Source organism: Microcaecilia unicolor, chromosome 4 (assembly GCF_901765095.1).
Source record: "Microcaecilia unicolor chromosome 4, aMicUni1.1, whole genome shotgun sequence".
Lineage (NCBI taxonomy): Eukaryota > Metazoa > Chordata > Amphibia > Gymnophiona > Siphonopidae > Microcaecilia > Microcaecilia unicolor.
In genome coordinates, this window is record NC_044034.1 from 44,795,980 (window position 1) to 44,813,880 (window position 17,901).

Sequence of the window (17,901 nt, forward strand, 5' to 3'; positions counted from 1 at the left end):
ATAGCCCTGAAGATTTAGACATTGAAGCAGCTAAGCAAAATGCTGGCCATCGTTGGTCCGGGGAGTTTTGAGAATAATGAACGATGCTGGCTCTGCCCTTGATGTTTAAAATATAAGTGCCTGCAATATTTGGAAAGAGAGTGCTCTCTCTCTGAATACTGCTCGCCTGAACTTAAGTAGAATTTTTGAAAGTTAAGTGAATATGAGAATGGAGTAACTTAAATAGTGCAATGTGAAGATTTTATCTATAAATTATGGAAAATGCAGAAGACAAAATTAAGGAACACTTTTTGTATTGAAGGTTTTTTGCCAATGATGAATAATAGATCCTGATCAGTATCATATAATCTGTTGATTTGGAGCTCTGAAGCTTTTTCCTTCCTTTTCTCTGACATATATGTCTTTGTATGTACTGCGTGGATCAATTTTTCAGATTATCAGTATCGATTGTGTGTTTCCACATCCCTATATTTTGTTGTAGTGGATATTTGAGAAAGCCAGTGTGTGCGTGTGGTTGGGCGGGGGGGGGGGGGGGGGGGGGGGGAGTGTTCTCACTCAGGGTTTACTGAGCAAGAGAGGGTGCTTCCCTTTGGAGTTTGCTGAGTTTTGTGCCACGTCATACTACTATCACCTTTTACAGCAGGTGAAGTCTGGGAATCCCACCCGTCTTGATGAGTCTTGATGTCTGTCACTGTTGAACAAGGTATGACCTGCAGCTAAATCCAGCCCATGGAGGAAAGAAAAATATGGCAGGCTGGAGAAATGATCTCAGCAGGCTGCATGTGGCCCATGGACCACCCCCAATTTTAAGCCTTCACTGTGAGGCACTCGATCTAGAAGTTAAAAATGGCCATAAAATTTTCCTATAAATATTGAATTAAATTGAAAGAAAACTTGTTTGTTTTTACTTGGCAACATTTTAGGATGTCATTAATGCTTTTACCAATTATTTGTATTCCTTAAGTGGGTCTTCTGCGAAGTAACTGACACTTGTATTTACCCCACATTTAGTATGATGTAATACCATTTTATTTTAATTGCAGAAAATATTTCCTCTTATTTCTGTCTTCACTGTGACCACCCTCTCTATTTCTGGGCTTGAAGGGTATAGCTGCTTATGTAGTAAACTGTGCACTCTTATTTTTAACTGTGTGGTTTGCATTACCATTAAACATTTGTGATTTCATATTTCAAGATTGTGATGTTGAAATATTATAATTAAAATACTATTTTAATAAATAGGAAAAAAAACCAGATATGAGGGGTTAAACATAATGAGCTCTTCCAATGGAAAATCAGAGTGTAATGGTATTACCTATTCTGATGAATCACAAACAAATTGAACCAGCTATCCTCATCTTCTCTGGGCCGAAGCATTGTTACTTGCTTATTGAGAAACATGCGATAGAGTCTTTCATCTGGAACAGAACCTGCCATGGAAAGCAAGAGAAAATAACAAGTTAGGAAACTTCACACACTAAAAAAAAAAAAAAAGATCAAACCTATGGTTTTACACTTACCTAATCCATATAGGGCAATCTTCGTGGAACCTTTCTGAAGCAAGATGGGGCTAATGTCTATCTTCTCTACGGAGGATGAACGTCCAAAGTGATTCACAAGCCCAGCGCTGCACAGAACGTCCAGGGCACAAAGCGCATCTGCCTAGAGAAGACAGTGCAGGACAGCAAATGAAGATACAAAAAGTTGCTTGAGCAAATCATTGTGACTGAACCATGCAATGCAAAACATGTTTTTATCAACTTTCATTTAAGCACTAGTAAAAGAGGCCCGTTTCTGAGCAAATGAAACGGGCGCTAGCAAGGTTTTCGTCGGCAACACCCCCCCCCCCCCCCACAAACCCCTTCGTTGTTGTGGCATTGCTCCGCCCTCAACGTGATGACGTTTGATGTGAGGGCGGGGCCCGTAGCGATTTTCCACCCCCCTGCCTCCCTCCCTCCCAACCTCTTCGTTGTTCTGCCCTTGCTCCGCCCTCGAGGGCGGGGCCCAGAGCGATTTTGGTGGCTTCACCACCACGAACCTTTTTGAGGGAAGTCAGGGCTTGGCTTCACTGACGTCACTGTCTTCAGAACGTTGAGGGTGTGTTTTATATATATAGATGACCCATTTCTCTCTTGTCGAGTACTGTAGTTCTTTTCCTTTTCATAATTTTATTTTTTTTAACTGCTTTGATTGTTCCCACTGAAAGGTAGTCTATGAAATGCGTAATAATAAACTTGAGTGCCATAAAGCATGAGAGTAGTTTTGGCTGATCAAGTGACAAGCCATTTAGAGCATCAACCGTGCCTATCTGAATTGCTGACATTATTTAAAAATTCTTCAAAACTCAAAACCACAAGATCTGAGAGAACACATCTCCTATTATGCCCCTAACAGATCACTACAGTCTGAGATTAAAAATGTATTGTCATTTACGTGCAGGAAGGAGACTGAGGAATTGCTGAATGCACCAGTAGGGAGTTAAATAGTTAGATACTGAGCATATATTATAGTCAAATTCTGAGAGTCAGAGGAAGATGGGATCTGACATGGGCTGGACCTTCCATTTTCTTCCTATGAATGATTTTTGCATTTTTAGACTGGCATTGCCACAAGCCTGTAGGAGGCTGTTGGGTGGACTCAAGAGGCTTCAGAAAGAGAGAAAGCTCTAAAGTCAATATCTAGCCTGACACTTTGACTCCAAGTTAATACCTGGGCTTGAATAAACAGCGTTATTAAGAGGGATTGTTTTGACAAGTGGGAATGTTGATTGATTCATGAGTGGGTAAATATTCTTTGTAGGTATTATTGTTTGGTGAGTGGGAAGGAAGAGCAGTGGCATTCCGACCCTAGCTGACACCTGGGGCGGATCGCCAATGCCCCCCCCCCCCCCCCCCCCGGCGAAATGACACCCCCTCGGGTGCACGCCGCTGGAGGGGGGGGGGGGGTGCTGCGGCACGCGCCTGTTGCCCTGTCTCAGTCCCATTTCACAATTCGCATGTGTTCACTGCTCCCTCTGAGTCTGCCCCGGAACAGGAAGTAACCAGTTCTGGGGCAGACTCAGAGGAAGCAATGAACACATGCGAATTGCGAAATCGGACTGAGACAGGGCAATAGGCGCACGCCGCGGCACCCCCCCAGCGGCGTGCACCCGGGGCAGACCGCCCCCACCGCCCCCCCCCTTGGTACGCCACTGAGGAAGAGGTAGATTGATGAAAGTAGCAATGGCACTCTTCCTCTGTAGGAGCTAAAAGCAGCAGGAGGTGGCTGCGTGAAGAAGGTGGGGAGGAAGGGTTGGTGTAGGGTTACCATACGTGGAGGGGCATAATCGAAAAGGATGCCCAAGTTTTGCTGAGGACGTCCTCGCAAAACATCCTGGGGAAGGGGCGAGGAAACCCATATTATCGAAAAAAGATGGGCGCCCATCTTTCGTTTCGATAATACGGTCGTGGACGTCCAAATCTTGACATTTAGGTCGTCCTTAGAGATGGTCAACCCTAGACTTGGTCATTTCTGATTTTCGGCAATAATGGAAACCAAGGACGCCCATCTCAGAAACAACCTAATTCAAGCCCTTTGGTCATGGGAGGAGGCAGCATTCGTAGTGCACTGGTCCCCCTCACATGCCAAGACACCAACCGGGCATCCTAGGGAACACTGCAGTGGACTTCAGAAATTGCTCCCAGGTACATAGCTCCCTTACCTTGTGTGCTGAGCCCCCCCCAAAACCCACTACCCACAACTGTACACCACTACCATAGCCCTTATGGGTGAAGGGGGGGTACCTAGATGTGGGCACAGTGGGTTTGTGGTGGGTTTTGAGGGCTCACATTTACCACCACAAGTGTAACAGGTGGGGGGGGTCTGGGTCCGCCTGCCTGAAGTGCACTGCACCCACTAAAACTGCTCCAGAGACCTGCATACTGCTGCGATGGACCCGCGTATGACATTTGAGGCTGGCACAAAATATTTTAAAGATGTTTTTTTTTTTGAGGGTGGGAGGGGGTTAGTGACCACTGGGGGAGTAAGGGGAGGTCATCCCCGATTCCCTCCGGTGATCATCTGGTCAGTTCGGGCACCTTTTTGTCCTTGGTCGTAAGAAAAACAGGACCAGGTAAAGTTGTTCAAGTGTTCGTCAGGGACGCCCTTTTTTTTTCATTATGGGTCGAGGACGCCCATGTGTTAGGCACGCCCAAGTCCCGCCTTTGCTACGCCTCCGACACGCCCCCGGGAACTTTGGTCGTCCCAGCGACTGAAAGCACTTGGGGACGCCCAAAACCGGCTTTCGATTATGCCGATTTGGCCGACCCTGTGAGAAGGACGCCCATCTTCCGATTTGTGTCGAAAGAGGGGCGTCCTTCTCTTTCGAAAATAAACCTGATAGTCTTAAGAGAACACTTCAGATACGCCCTCCAGTTTTTTTAATTTTTTGGAAAATATTCTCTTTTTCTTTTATGTGCCTATGACCAACATACCTATACACATGAGAGAAACCATCTCTGGCATGTTAGTCTGCACACATGGGGTGCTAAAGAGAAAGGCATTGCAGATCTCCTCTCCGTTTCCCTGCTAGTTGAATCTGTCATTTTGTTTGTGCATCACTACTTTAAGCATATCTAATGCAAAGACTTTCACACATCTCAGAAGCCAGCCAACCTCAAATCCACAAGTTTTTGAAAAGTAGATTATTGTCTACTGCTGTACTGTATGTCAGTCACTGTGTGATGTGTGTTCATTAACTAAAAGCCATTTACACATTTGCTACAATTAAATATTTCTTCAACAAATGTAGCAAATCATTTTTATTTTTTGTGCCCTTTTTTTTGTCTCTGCAAATATGGTAACCCTAGGTTGGTGGGAAGGGAGACTCTTTATGGAATCCCTTATTACTTTTGGAAGAGAAGAACACCTTCATTAAGTGACTGAGGCCCAGATGCATCAAACTTACCGTGTCAGCAGCGATCGTTTAGAACCAGTTTGAACCGGCTTAGCGATCGCGGTATCTAGCAACGAGTTGCTTGGTTTTGCTAGGAGGGAAAATATTCTTAGTGGGGGAGGGAGAGACTGTAATTTGACCTTTGATCCAAATCTGGACAGATCTGGAATGGGGCAAGATGGCTCCAATAGGCACAGAAAAGCTTTAAACCATATGATGAATGTGCTAGGCTTAATATCTGGAGCGTTCAGCATACATGACATATACTATACATTCTACTCCTGTTTATATTTTTATGTATTTATTTGTTACATTTGTATCCCGCCTTTTCCCACTTATTAGTAGGCTCAAAGTGGCTTACATATAGTTCCGGAGAGGTGGTCACAGACTCCAGTGTGAATACAGTATAGGGGTACTATTACAGTGACAAGTACAGTAAAGAAGTATCGGTAAGTAGGTTGGGGTGATTCAGACAAAATGTTAGGGTGTGATCATGCGTCGGGGTTGAAAACTGTCCGTTTCCTGATTAAAATGCCATATTTCATTATTCAGTGTTTATGTCAGATATTGTGGGGTATGCATTCTTGAACAGGAGAGTTTTTAAGGGTTTTTTTTTTGGAATTCTAGATGATTATTCATAGATTTCAGGTTTTGGTAGAGAATTTCAGAGCTGTGTGCATATGCAAGAGAAACTTGACGCGCATATAAGACTTATACTCAAATAATCTAATTCTGTTTTTTTAGAAATATGGTTCTCTCTCTTATGCTAGTATTGTTTAACATAATTTGTTCAAATCACGCTTCAGTAGTGAAACAACTAGTTAACCGTTGTGCAGGGTAGCATAAAAGGTACTGGAATATTAATGAGTCCCCTGTTAATGGACCAACAGATCTGTCCAGATATACAGAATACTATCTATTAATTATCTTGAACAAAGGGATAATGGAGAGATGGGGACAGATGTTTTATGGGATGCATTAAAAGCAGTGAGAGGGGTAGGTTTGCAATGTGGGAAACACGCTTGATTTAGAAATGCCAAGCTACTCAGTTCCAGGTTGGAGACTTTGGGACTGGCCTTGATTTCTGACTAACCCATCCCAGTGCATTATGGAATTTGCAGCATTGATTTCAATGGGCAGGATGAGGCACTACATATCACACACTGCTTTGAGACTTACATTTTACAAGGTATGTGACAACAGCATCAGGGTGTGGTAACATATTGTTATTGCCTTGTTTTCAACATATTTTGGCACATTCAATGAAAATTTGAATTTAAATGCACAGTTAATACATGCTATGAGGTAAAATGCACATATGCCTTTTTTTTTTCTGTTCACCATGTAGTGTACAAAAAACAGAAGAGAAGTGCAGTAGGCCTGAAGTGATGTTGTAGACAATGCTTATTCATAAGTATAAACCTGACAAGGCCAGTGTTTTGGCATATAATTGCCTGCTTCAGGGATTATATACTAGCTTCCAGAGAAAATTGTGGAACATCATTATTGGCATGATTCAAAAAGGCACCACAAGTATGATTGAAAATTCTGCAGGAAACAAAACACTCCTTGGAATCACTGTGGATTGAAATTCCATGTGCAAAGGGGAAAAGGATAGTGATAGGAGTGTACTACCGTCCGCCTGGCCAGGACGAACAGACGGATGCGGAAATGTTAAAGGAAATCAGGGACGCAAACAAACTGGGCAACACAATAATAATGGGGGATTTCAATTACCCGCATATAGACTGGGTTAATGTAACATCTGTACACGCAAGGGACATAGGATTTCTTGATGAAATCAAGGACAGCTTCATGGAACAGCTAGTTCAGGAGCCGACAAGAGAAGGAAAAATACTAGACTTAGTCCTTAGTGGTGCTCATGATCTAGTGCAGGGGGTAACGATACGAGGGCCGCTTGATAACAGTGATCATAATATGATCGGTTTTGATATTGGCATTGAAGGAAGTGAAACTAGGAAATCAAGTACGCTAGCGTTTAACTATAGAAAAGGTGATTACGACAAAATGAGAAAAATGGTGAAAAAAAGACTGAAAGGAGCAGCTCGCAGAGTAAAAAACTTGCATCAGGCGTGGATGCTGTTTAAAAACACCATCCTGGAGGTTCAGGACAAATATATTCCACGTATTAGAAAAAAGGGAAAAAAGACTAAACGTCAGCCGGCGTGGCTAAACAGTAAGATAAAGGAAATCATTAGATCCAAAAAACAATCCTTCAGAAAGTGGAGAAGAGAACCAACTGAAAGTAACAGGATAGATCATAAGGAATGCCAAGCCAAATGCAAAGCGGAGATAAGGAGGGCAAAAAAAGGACTTTGAGAAGAAATTAGCGTTGGAAGCAAAAATACATAGTAAAAATTTTTTTAGATACATTAAAAGCAGGAAACCGGCCAAAGAGTCGGTTGGGCCGCTGGACGAAAATGGTGTTAAAGGGGCGATCAAGGAGGACAAAGCCGTAGCGGAGAAATTAAATGAATTCTTTGCTTCGGTCTTCACCGAGGAGGATTTGGGGGGGACACCGGTGCCGGAAAGAATATTTGAAGCGGGGGAGTCGGAGAAACTAAACAAATTCTCTGTAACCTTGGAGGATGTAATGGGTCAGTTCAGCAAGCTGAAGAGTAGTAAATCACCGGGACCTGATGGTATTCATCCCAGAGTATTAATAGAACTAAAAAATGAACTTGCGGAGCTACTGTTAGAAATATGCAATCAGTCCCTAAAATCGAGTGTAGTACCGGAAGACTGGAGGGTAGCCAATGTTACTCCGATTTTTAAGAAGGGTTCCAGAGGAGATCCGGGAAATTATAGACCGGTGAGTCTGACGTCGGTGCCGGGCAAGATGGTGGAGGCTATTATTAAGAATAAAATTGCAGAGCATATACAAAAACATGGACTGATGAGACAAAGTCAGCACGGATTTAGTGAAGGGAAGTCTTGCCTCACCAATCTAATGCATTTTTTTGAGGGGGTAAGCAAACATGTGGACAATGGGGAGCCGGTTGATATTGTATATCTGGATTTTCAGAAGGCGTTTGACAAAGTGCCGCACGAAAGACTCCTGAAGAAATTGCAGAGTCATGGAATCGGAGGTAGGGTATTATTATGGATTAAGAACTGGTTGAAAGATAGGAAGCAGAGAGTAGGATTGCGTGGCCAGTATTCTCAGTGGAGGAGGGTAGTTAGTGGGGTCCCGCAGGGGTCTGTGCTGGGTCCGTTGCTTTTTAATGTATTTATAAATGACCTAGAGATGGGAATAACTAGTGAGGTAATTAAATTCGCCGATGACACAAAATTATTCAGGGTCGTCAAGTCGCAGGAGGAATGTGAACAATTATAGGAGGACCTTGCGAGACTGGGAGAATGGGCGTGCAAGTGGCAGATGAAGTTCAATGTTGACAAGTGCAAAGTGATGCATGTGGGTAAGAGGAACCCGAATTATAGCTACGTCTTGCAAGGTTCCGCGTTAGGAGTTACGGATCAAGAAAGGGATCTGGGTGTCGTCGTCAATGATACGCTGAAACCTTCTGCTCAGTGTGCTGCTGCGGCTAGGAAAGCGAATAGAATGTTGGGTGTTATTAGGAAGGGTATGGAGTCCAGGTGTGCGGATGTTATAATGCCGTTGTATCGCTCCATGGTGCGACCGCACCTGGAGTATTGTGTTCAGTACTGGTCTCCGTATCTCAAAAAAGATATAGTAGAATTGGAAAAGGTACAGCGAAGGGCGACGAAAATGATAGTGGGGATGGGACGACTTTCCTATGAAGAGAGGCTGAGAAGGCTAGGGCTTTTCAGCTTGGAGAAGAGACGGCTGAGGGGAGATATGATAGAAGTGTATAAAATAATGAGTGGAATGGATCGGGTGGATGTGAAGCGACTGTTCACGCTATCCAAAAATACTAGGACTAGAGGGCATGAGTTGAAGCTACAGTGTGGTAAATTTAAAACGAATCGGAGAAAATTTTTCTTCACCCAACGTGTAATTAGACTCTGGAATTCGTTGCCGGAGAACGTGGTACGGGCGGTTAGCTTGACGGAGTTTAAAAAGGGGTTAGATAGATTCCTAAAGGACAAGTCCATAGACCGCTATTAAATGGACTTGGAAAAATTCCGCATTTTTAGGTATAACTTGTCTGGAATGTTTTTACGTTTGGGGAGCGTGCCAGGTGCCCTTGACCTGGATTGGCCACTGTCGGTGACAGGATGCTGGGCTAGATGGACCTTTGGTCTTTCCCAGTATGGCACTACTTATGTACTTATGTACTTATGACACTACTTCTGCGTTGGTATTTTCCCTTTGCTTTGATACCACCATGTAGAGTTAACAATGACATTACACTGACACACTTTTGCACGGTAGCAAAAGTAAGCAGTGGATTCTTGCGATCAATTATGCAAAGTTGCTAAATTTTCTTAAATTATGCTGCTGTTAAACAACAAATTTAGATGACCAAATCTAGATGTTCCCTTTTTCCCCCCCACTGTGCATAGATATCTATATTTACATATGGTTCTAGAATATTTTTACCCTTACAACTCACTATATTATATTATATCTGTATCTACATATCTATATCTGTCTATATATAGTGAGTTGTAAGGGCAAAAACATCCTAGAGCCATTGCTGAGGTAATTTCTGTTGATGCAGAGCATGTAGGGTTTCAAGGTTTCTAAGGGCCTCGTCACAAAATGCCTAGCACCCACCTGGGGCTAACCCTGCGACCAACTAAAGGGTCTATTCCAGCACTACTCAGGCCCACCTGAACCCATGCAAGTTCTCTACACTGGCATACCTTCCACTCCTCTGGGTTTCTCTTGCCTCTAGGCGAGTTTCCCACCTGCAAGCTATTTTCCCGGTGGTTTCTAAGGACACTGGGGCCACAATCTAAGGGGTCCCACAGTTCCTAGAGAACACCCACAGACCAAGAACACAAACCACCAGAATTCTTAGTCAGTCCAGAACAACAGAGATAATATACTAATAGGTTTATTATTGGAAAAGTGGAACAGTGAATGGTGAAAAAATGTGTAAACAGCAAACAATAACAGGTAAAAATAAGAGGAATCAACATTAAAAGTAACTAGACATTTTCTTACTACCTAAGGAATACCTGGGGAGTTCAGGAAAATAACTGCTCACAGGTTTTGAACAGGGTCTCAGTGCAGAGATCTTTACTCTCCACACTCCCTCTCTGGAGATTTCCAGCACATACTGGCTGGATTTTGTACTTCAGGGCCAAACAGAATCCAGGGCATTAGAACTGAGGGGTATTTGGCCAACAGCAGTGCAGATTACTTCCCTCTGAGTTTACGCAGAAAGGAAAAGTTACCTCTGCAACAGCTTTAAAGCAGAGAAGAGACACCACCTGCTGGCCAAACATGGGAACTGCATGTCATAATAACAATACAGTCCTAAATGCCTGATCTCTGCGACACAACAAAATTAAAGTACATAATGGACATAACTCAAATCTTCCGCTGTACGTTTCCCTAAAAGTGATAGTGCCACATGAACTTTATCCTAACACATCACTTTGTATTTGCTCTCACCGGAGCCGGCAAACACCTTCCGGTACTATGTAAGCCACGTTGAGTCTACAAATATGTGGGAAAATGTGGGATACAAATGAAACAAACAAATAAATAAATACTCTTTTGGGTCTGTATCTATGTGCATGTTCATTTTACCAGTAGTCTAAAGAGTGTAGCAATAAAAATCTACTTATAAGAAAAAATAATAAAGGGTTGAACATGAGGGAAAGGGACTGCATTAGATCAAATACTGTGAGGTGCAGGCAGCTTGAATGTCCCCTTCGTTACAGCCCTTTCTATCCTTTTGATTTTTGAAATTACCCCAGTGGGATCATCATGGTTGCCATGCACACTGAAGACTGGAAGAGAAACATTCAGGTTCCCATCTTGATAGTTCACCCAAGGAAACCTATATAAGAAACAACAACAAAATAATAGGTTATCAGAAGAGTTCTGCCATTAGCCAGGAAAATGAAACGGAAGATTGTGCGCTATTTTCTTCTACATGTAAATTATGTTTCACAAAAAGTCCCGTAACAAACTAAATGCATAAAATATTTTTCTGTTCCTCTTTTCCCCTTTTGACTTCTTGCCATTTTCTAAGGCATCCTTAGCTTTATAGGTGTTCATCCTCTATCTCGAATTTACTTCACAGTGGCACTCTGGGGCCTTTTTAACTTGCAAACTAGTGCAAGTTATCTGTATGACAGCATACATAATTTGAGCATCAACTGCATGCCATGATAAGGGGCAGGTAATGGGCAGAGAACAGGCAGTGTGGACTACACAATGCTGTCAGCACACGGTAGCGCAGGTGCACTTTCTGCCTTGGTAAGTGCATCTATACTAACTGTGAATAATCATAACACATGGTAAAGAACCCTTCTAAGCAGTAATTGCAGCGGGCACATAGGGCCTGTCCCTAACAGATACCGCATAGCCTTTACACCTACCACATATTAATTTTTGCTGTTAAAGAATGATGTGCAAAAACTTACCGCACTTAGATCTCTTTGTTCTGTGGCTGTTCCAGCTTTCCCTATTAGAGTACCTAATGCTTTCTAGCAGACCATGTTCAAAGCCTGCAGTGAACTAGCACAATACCACTTATTGATAAAAAGCTGCCAGTGAATAAGCTGCTAGTCAAGATACATATTAATTAGCAGCATGGAAGAGTAGCAGCTGAGGACGACGAGAGCCTGGGTCAAATCCCACTACAGTTTGCTGTGATCTTGGGCAAGTCATTTAACCTTCCATTGCCTCAGGTACAAACTCAGATTGTGAGCCCTCCAGGGACAGAAGAAATACCTACTGTACCTGAATGTACACTGCTTCAATAGCTTTGGACTTGCAGGAGGTATATAAGAAATTAACTTTAAAAATCATAGGGTTTACCTAGCCTTAGCTCAAACAACTTCTGAGCCCAACCCTTTTTCGGCTCAGAAGTTGTTTGAGCTAAAGCTAGGTTGATACTGCTAGGTTTCATGATTTTGACTTTTATCGCTAGGATATTCTTGAGCACCGTCAGCTGGGGTACTAGCTGAGTGACACATGGGAAAAATATTTAAAAGATACTAAGAATGAAGGCAGATCCTTTAACTGAGCACATCCCAACCTGGATGTCTCAATTCTGGTATCTACCTCCTCTGTAAAATGGGCCTTCACAGGTATTAAAAAGGAACAAAAAAACAAAAAAAACAAAAAAAAAAAGAGTAGATGAATAATTAGCTATTGAAAAAAAACAATTTTAAAAATGTTCTCTGCAAGGTACTGGGCATGAAGCTTCTATAAGAAAAATTCTCTCTCAGAATGGGCTAGGCGGGAATTGTGGTGCTTTAAATAAACTGGCTACCCAGAATATTTTTACCATTGAAAATTTGGTTTTCAATTTTCTTTTCTGTGTTTGGCTGTTAAGTTTCTGCTCCATCAGAATATGTCCTAACTAGGGCCATTAAGAAGAAATTAAGCCTTACATGATAATATTCTATCCATTAGTCCTTCCCAACATTCCAGAACCTGTGAGATAGCAGGTGGAGATAGAGAACTGAAAACTGAGTTGAGACATCTCTCTCCTGGCATCCAGTCCAGTTTCTCAGTATTTACGTAGACAAGCAGTAAGGAGAAACTCAAAATAAGCATAACAACCTTAAACAATTCAATAACCTAACACTAAGTAGATGAGCAAACATGTGTGGACCTCTCTCATCTCTGGCCAACTTATACAGAACAAGAGATATGCCGGAAGCACCATGCAAGGTGACAGTCCTTATTTGACCCATTAAGTCGCACTGACTAAACATCTCAGAAACCTCGAGTGGGCATCTGGAATAGTGAGAAAGGGCTAATGGAAAGACAATTGTCAGGTAAGAGCTAATTTCTCCTTCCATTACATAGCTTCCCAGTATTCCAGAACCTGTGGGATGTTCTAAAGCAATCCCTAGAGTGGGTGGGATCCTGGCGCCCTTGCCCTGAGGAGCGAAACCCCAAAATTGGCTTCCAAGTGCGTTGCAACGTCCACCCTGTACTGCTTGACAAAAGTATGCAGCGTTGACATCGCCATCTTGCTGACTGCTGATGCCATTGCAGGAATGCTCTTGGCACGAGCAAGGTGCATACTGTCACTTAAAGGCCCAAAGAGACCACTTCTAAAGATTGCAGCGAGCCTTCTAGCTTCCTATCCTGTACATCTTTTAGGGAAATTCCCTCTTCCATCAGCAAGGTGGTCTTCTTAGGTCACCGCCATAACAAGGGAGTCTACCCCGGGAAGCTTTAATTTCTCTTTCTCCTCTGGAACAAATGGGTAGAGGCGAGCCATGCCTCTTTCCACTCTAAGCCCTGCATCCGGTGAGACCCATTCTGCTGTAATCAGGTCTTAAATGTCTGGATGGATCAGAAAGGCCTTAGAAGAACTCTAAGCCCCCTCATGATCAATGAAGGTGGAACTTCTGACACCGAAGCAAGAGACTCCACAATGGAAAGCTCTGCCAGTGCCTCAGAAATTAGAGCACTGAGCTCCTTTTTATGAAACAACCTCAGTATTTTCAGGTTATCCTCCTCCTCAGGAGGGAACTCTCCCTCTTCTAACGGCTCCTTCAACAGTGACTCCTCTGAATAGACCAAGGCCCTATCAAATAAGGAGGAAGAAGCAGAGATAGCCTTACCTGCCCACTCCTGGAGATCTAAATGAGATCTCTTAGGAGCCAGAGGGGCAGAAGGCAAGAAACTGAAGCACCCTACAGCAACTCTGTACCTGCTCCAGTAAACAGGCTTGGTACAAGAACAATATAAAACTCCAGAGAAACAAAGATCCCGATGCAGCTGAATGCTCTGTCAGGCCCTGAGGCTGTAAAATGGCTGCTGTTCCTGCATGAAACTGCACAACTGCCCTACTGGACAGCCCGAAAACCCCGGCATATTCGGATGTTGTGCCAAATCCGAAGGTGTGTGCCGCCAAACAATCCCTCCGCACTCAATGGGATTTCTGGCTTGCATGCACTGTAACGCTCAGACACTGGCCAGCAGGTCCTATAGCGGGCACAGCTGAGCGGGAGATGTCGTTCACCCTAACTGTCCCAAGCACAGCGCAACATATACGCCAACGATATGACTATCTATCTTCCCTGTCACACTCAAATTCAGGATATCCTCCCTACGATCAATCAATCTTAGAGCTCATGGAGAATTGAGAAACATCCTTCCATCTAAAATTAAACAGGGAGAAAACTAAATTTCCCATAATTTCTAGTCCTAACAACTTCCACATTCAAACCAGTTTTACCGTCAATCAGATGAACTGTCCATTGGAACACAGTTTGAAAATTCTTGGGATCATCATCGACCAATTCCTATCATGTGAAGATCAAGTTAATTCTGTAGTAACCAAAACCTTTAGCACTTTATGGAAGCTGAAAAGAATCAGATCTTTCTTCCCATTTTCTACTTTTCGTTCCCTTGTACAAACATCAGTTATTTCATAATTGAATTACTGCAACTCAGTCTATTTAGGAAATAAGGAATCCCTCATCAAAAAACTTTAAACTACCCTAAATACTGCTACTAGACTTGTATGCAAAGCTTCAAAATTCAATAGGACATCCCCACTACTATCTAAATGACTTTGGCTACCGATCAAAGCCAGAATCATCTTTAAAACATGTACATTCATCTACAAAATTATCTATGGCATGAGCCCAGATTACATGATGAAACTGATAGATTTACCTGCCTTCAATACGTCTACTAGATCAAGAAACTCTCTCATACTACATTTTCCTAGCTATAAAAACATCAGATATAAATCCATATTGAACAGAGATTTCTCACATACAGATTCAAAATGATGGCACGCCATCCCTAGCGAGATAAAAACGATTACCAATTAACTAATATTTCGCAAATTTCTAAAGGCATTCCTTTTTAACAAATTTTGAATTGTTAGACAATGAACTAAACAGCAAATGTTATATCTTTGTTTGCTCATTTCAAAATCTCACCGTTAAATGTTTTCCTCATACTTATAAAAATATATTATATGCATTTCAAGTCTTAATAATTGTAAGCCACATTGCACTGAATATTTAACATTCGAATTATGTGGGATATAAGCACCAATAAATAAATAAAAATAAACACGTCCAAAGCGGTGAGCCAGCATCCCTCCCCTGCTCCAAGTAGAACTTGCAGCCCTCCAAGATGTTCTGAATCAAACTTTAGTCAGACTTACCACTGTAGACTGCTGCCCCCAAGCTCACAGTCTCTACAAGTCTTAACACAGATGAGAAAAGTATCAGGACTGATACTCTCTCCCACACTCTCCAGCAAACCTCTTTCTTTCTCCTTTCTTTTCTTTAAAGGTTGTTGGGCTGGAAAAAGAGAGCTTTACAGGAAATAAGGGAGTGGTAAAGGGAGGGAACAAGTAAATTCGTGGGGCAACAGAAACAGAGATCTGAAGATCTACAGATTCAAGTCACCCACAAGCTCAACTGGGGACTAGCTGACCAAATGGCCCAGGAGCAAAGAACTCAGAACCAGAGGCTGAAATGTGTGTCCATCAACCTGCTGGAGATAAAACTGAAAACTGAGCTGAGACATTATCTCTCTTGGCTTCCAGTGCAGCTCCCCCTGCTGGTTTATGAACACATCTATTCCACAGGTTCTGGAATAGTGGGAAGCTATGCAATGGACAGACTATTACCCTGGCTATTTTATCCCCATTTGATTTTCTCATTCTCCTCCCTCTATAATCCAGTCACCACAACACACATCCTTTGTAAAAACAGACTGCAGCTTCTTTTAGAACCAGGTCAGGTGCATCCTGAACCCTATCTGTAAGCATTGCTGCCATGCAACAGCAGAGACCTCTAGGGTGATGGATTTTAGCAAGCACTGAGCTTCTTTACATTAATAAATGTACAACAAAAAAAGTAAATGGACAATTATTCATGGAAGCAGTTTATAAAATGTTTATAAATGAAATATGAGGCTACTGATGAGAGACGATATGCATCTCACTGCTCCGTGTGAGCTCCACCACCATGGGCAAATAGAAAGGGAAGGTCAGGACTTACTCAGCTGAGTCCTCTCTAATCCCAATGTTAGGTCCTACCGTGAAGGTTGTCATGCTGAACTGAGCAATACTCTTCTGGTCGACCTGGAAGAAGGTAGTCAGCAGTATGAAACACCACCTAACTTGGTGGATCATTCCCCTCCTGTAACACCCAGTCCTGGAAGAATGTGCTCTAGTGCCACTGGAGGTAGCACCCAAGCTGCACGTGTTTCAGTGGCAGCCAGGATAAGTACCCAAATTCAGTCTCACTGAGCTGGAGAAGTCCTGAGTAAACTTGGTCTGGGGGAGGTTTTCTCTTTGGACTCGCTGGAAAGACCAGTGTCCACTTAAGATACTAGAATCAGCGGTGGATGGGACCTTAGTTACCACCAAAAGGAATGCTGAGAGCAAAAGCCAACTTGGGAAGCCAAGGTCTTTAGTGTTCACATTGGATTCAATCTGGGGAGAACTGAAGCCTTGCAAGGTACTTTGAATAAAAGATTTGATGAACTTACTGCCTTAACTAAAGACTTTCAGGAGAAATGTAATGTGTATGATAATGCAATGGTGGAATGTGCTACAATCATTGGAAAAAGGATGCTTGGACTTTTCTACTTTGTCTCAAAATTTGATTAAAAAGTAATTGCAGACTGGCTGCCAAGCTTGAAAATATGGAGAATTTCCAAAGAAGATTTAAGACTTCTGGATTTTCCAATTAGTCCTCTAATTTCTGCAAGATAGATATTCAAAAAAATATTTATTTCACGTTTTAAATTTCCCCATGGGTTCATTACCTCCTTTAGAGAAGATTTATTATGTTCCAACTAAAAAGGCTTCAGATTTGGATGGACCTGCACAGTTAGATCCTCAGGTTTTGGCGGGTAGTTTAGATGTTTTTCAAACTGCAAATTTCAATGGAATTTTTTTTTGTTGTTGTTACATTTGTACCCCGCGCTTTCCCACTCATGGCAGGCTCAATGCGGCTTACATGGAGCAATGGAGGGCTAAGTGACTTGCCCAGAGTCACAAGGAGCTGCCTGTGCCGGGAATCAAACTCAGTTCCTCAGTTCCCCAGGACCAAAGTCCACCACCCTAACCACTAGGCCACTCCTCCACTTGAAATTTCGGCCCCTACTGTGGTGGTGGCTTTTTTGCTTTGGCTGTGTATTGGGCATATGTGTGAAGATTTACTTTCACAGGCGTGGTGCTCTATTTTTAAGTTTAAAACCATACATCAAGGACAATGGTTCAAAGAACACTCAGGCTAGACATAAGTTATTTTTTGCTTTGAGGTCATTTGATCTCTAATGTGGTGCTCAATCTTTTCTCCGTTTCCCCTGTGTCTTTCAAACTTCAGTGGAATAGATATTATATACATTTTGGATTCCTGATGATTTAAAGAACTTTTTTTGTCTGAGACACTGCCGCATTCTGAAAATATACCTCAGACTTAGCTTGTGTACACAAGATGCTGCTGTAATGAAGATATAATCTTCCCTAATTTTTCTTTTTATATAATTGCCTCTTCAGCTTTTTTGGTCTTGCTTTTTCTTTGAGGTCCAAGTTTGATTTCTAGATAGGCTTTTCTTTTGTACAATTTTTCTGACTTTTTCTTCTTTTATGGGAGGTTATTTCTTATTGTGAATTGAAGTGCAATGTGATTTATTGGAAATTCAATACTTAAAAAACACATACACTGCAATGTGATTTATGCCAGGTACCTACTTAATCAGCTTCAAACACTACACAATTCCACAACAAGACTATTCTGCAAACACAAGAAGTATGATCGCATTACTCCTCTGTTCATCAGAGTACAATGGCTCTCTTTCGTTTTCCCTACTACTTAGGAGTATCTTCATTTCTACCTTC

At 42.4% G+C, this 17,901-nt stretch overlaps 1 protein-coding gene and 1 long non-coding RNA gene across 6 annotated transcripts in view; one reads left to right on the forward strand and one right to left on the reverse strand.

Annotated features, from left to right (window-relative positions):
• Positions 1-17,901, reverse strand: part of MRE11 (MRE11 homolog, double strand break repair nuclease) — a 165,028-nt gene that overhangs the window by 130,411 nt on the left and 16,716 nt on the right. For all 5 annotated transcript variants that reach the window (XM_030200202.1, XM_030200203.1, XM_030200200.1 and 2 more), the window contains exons 5-7: positions 10,806-10,893; positions 1,521-1,662; positions 1,316-1,430 (exon numbers count right to left, since the gene is read on the reverse strand). In XM_030200202.1, coding sequence (XP_030056062.1) covers positions 1,316-1,430; positions 1,521-1,662; positions 10,806-10,893 — 345 coding nt within the window. The remainder of the gene's footprint in view (positions 1-1,315; positions 1,431-1,520; positions 1,663-10,805; positions 10,894-17,901) is intronic.
• Positions 2,089-14,821, forward strand: LOC115468465. Its single transcript, XR_003941876.1, has 3 exons — positions 2,089-2,099; positions 4,968-4,972; positions 14,734-14,821. It is a non-coding gene; the product is annotated as an uncharacterized LOC115468465 (long non-coding RNA).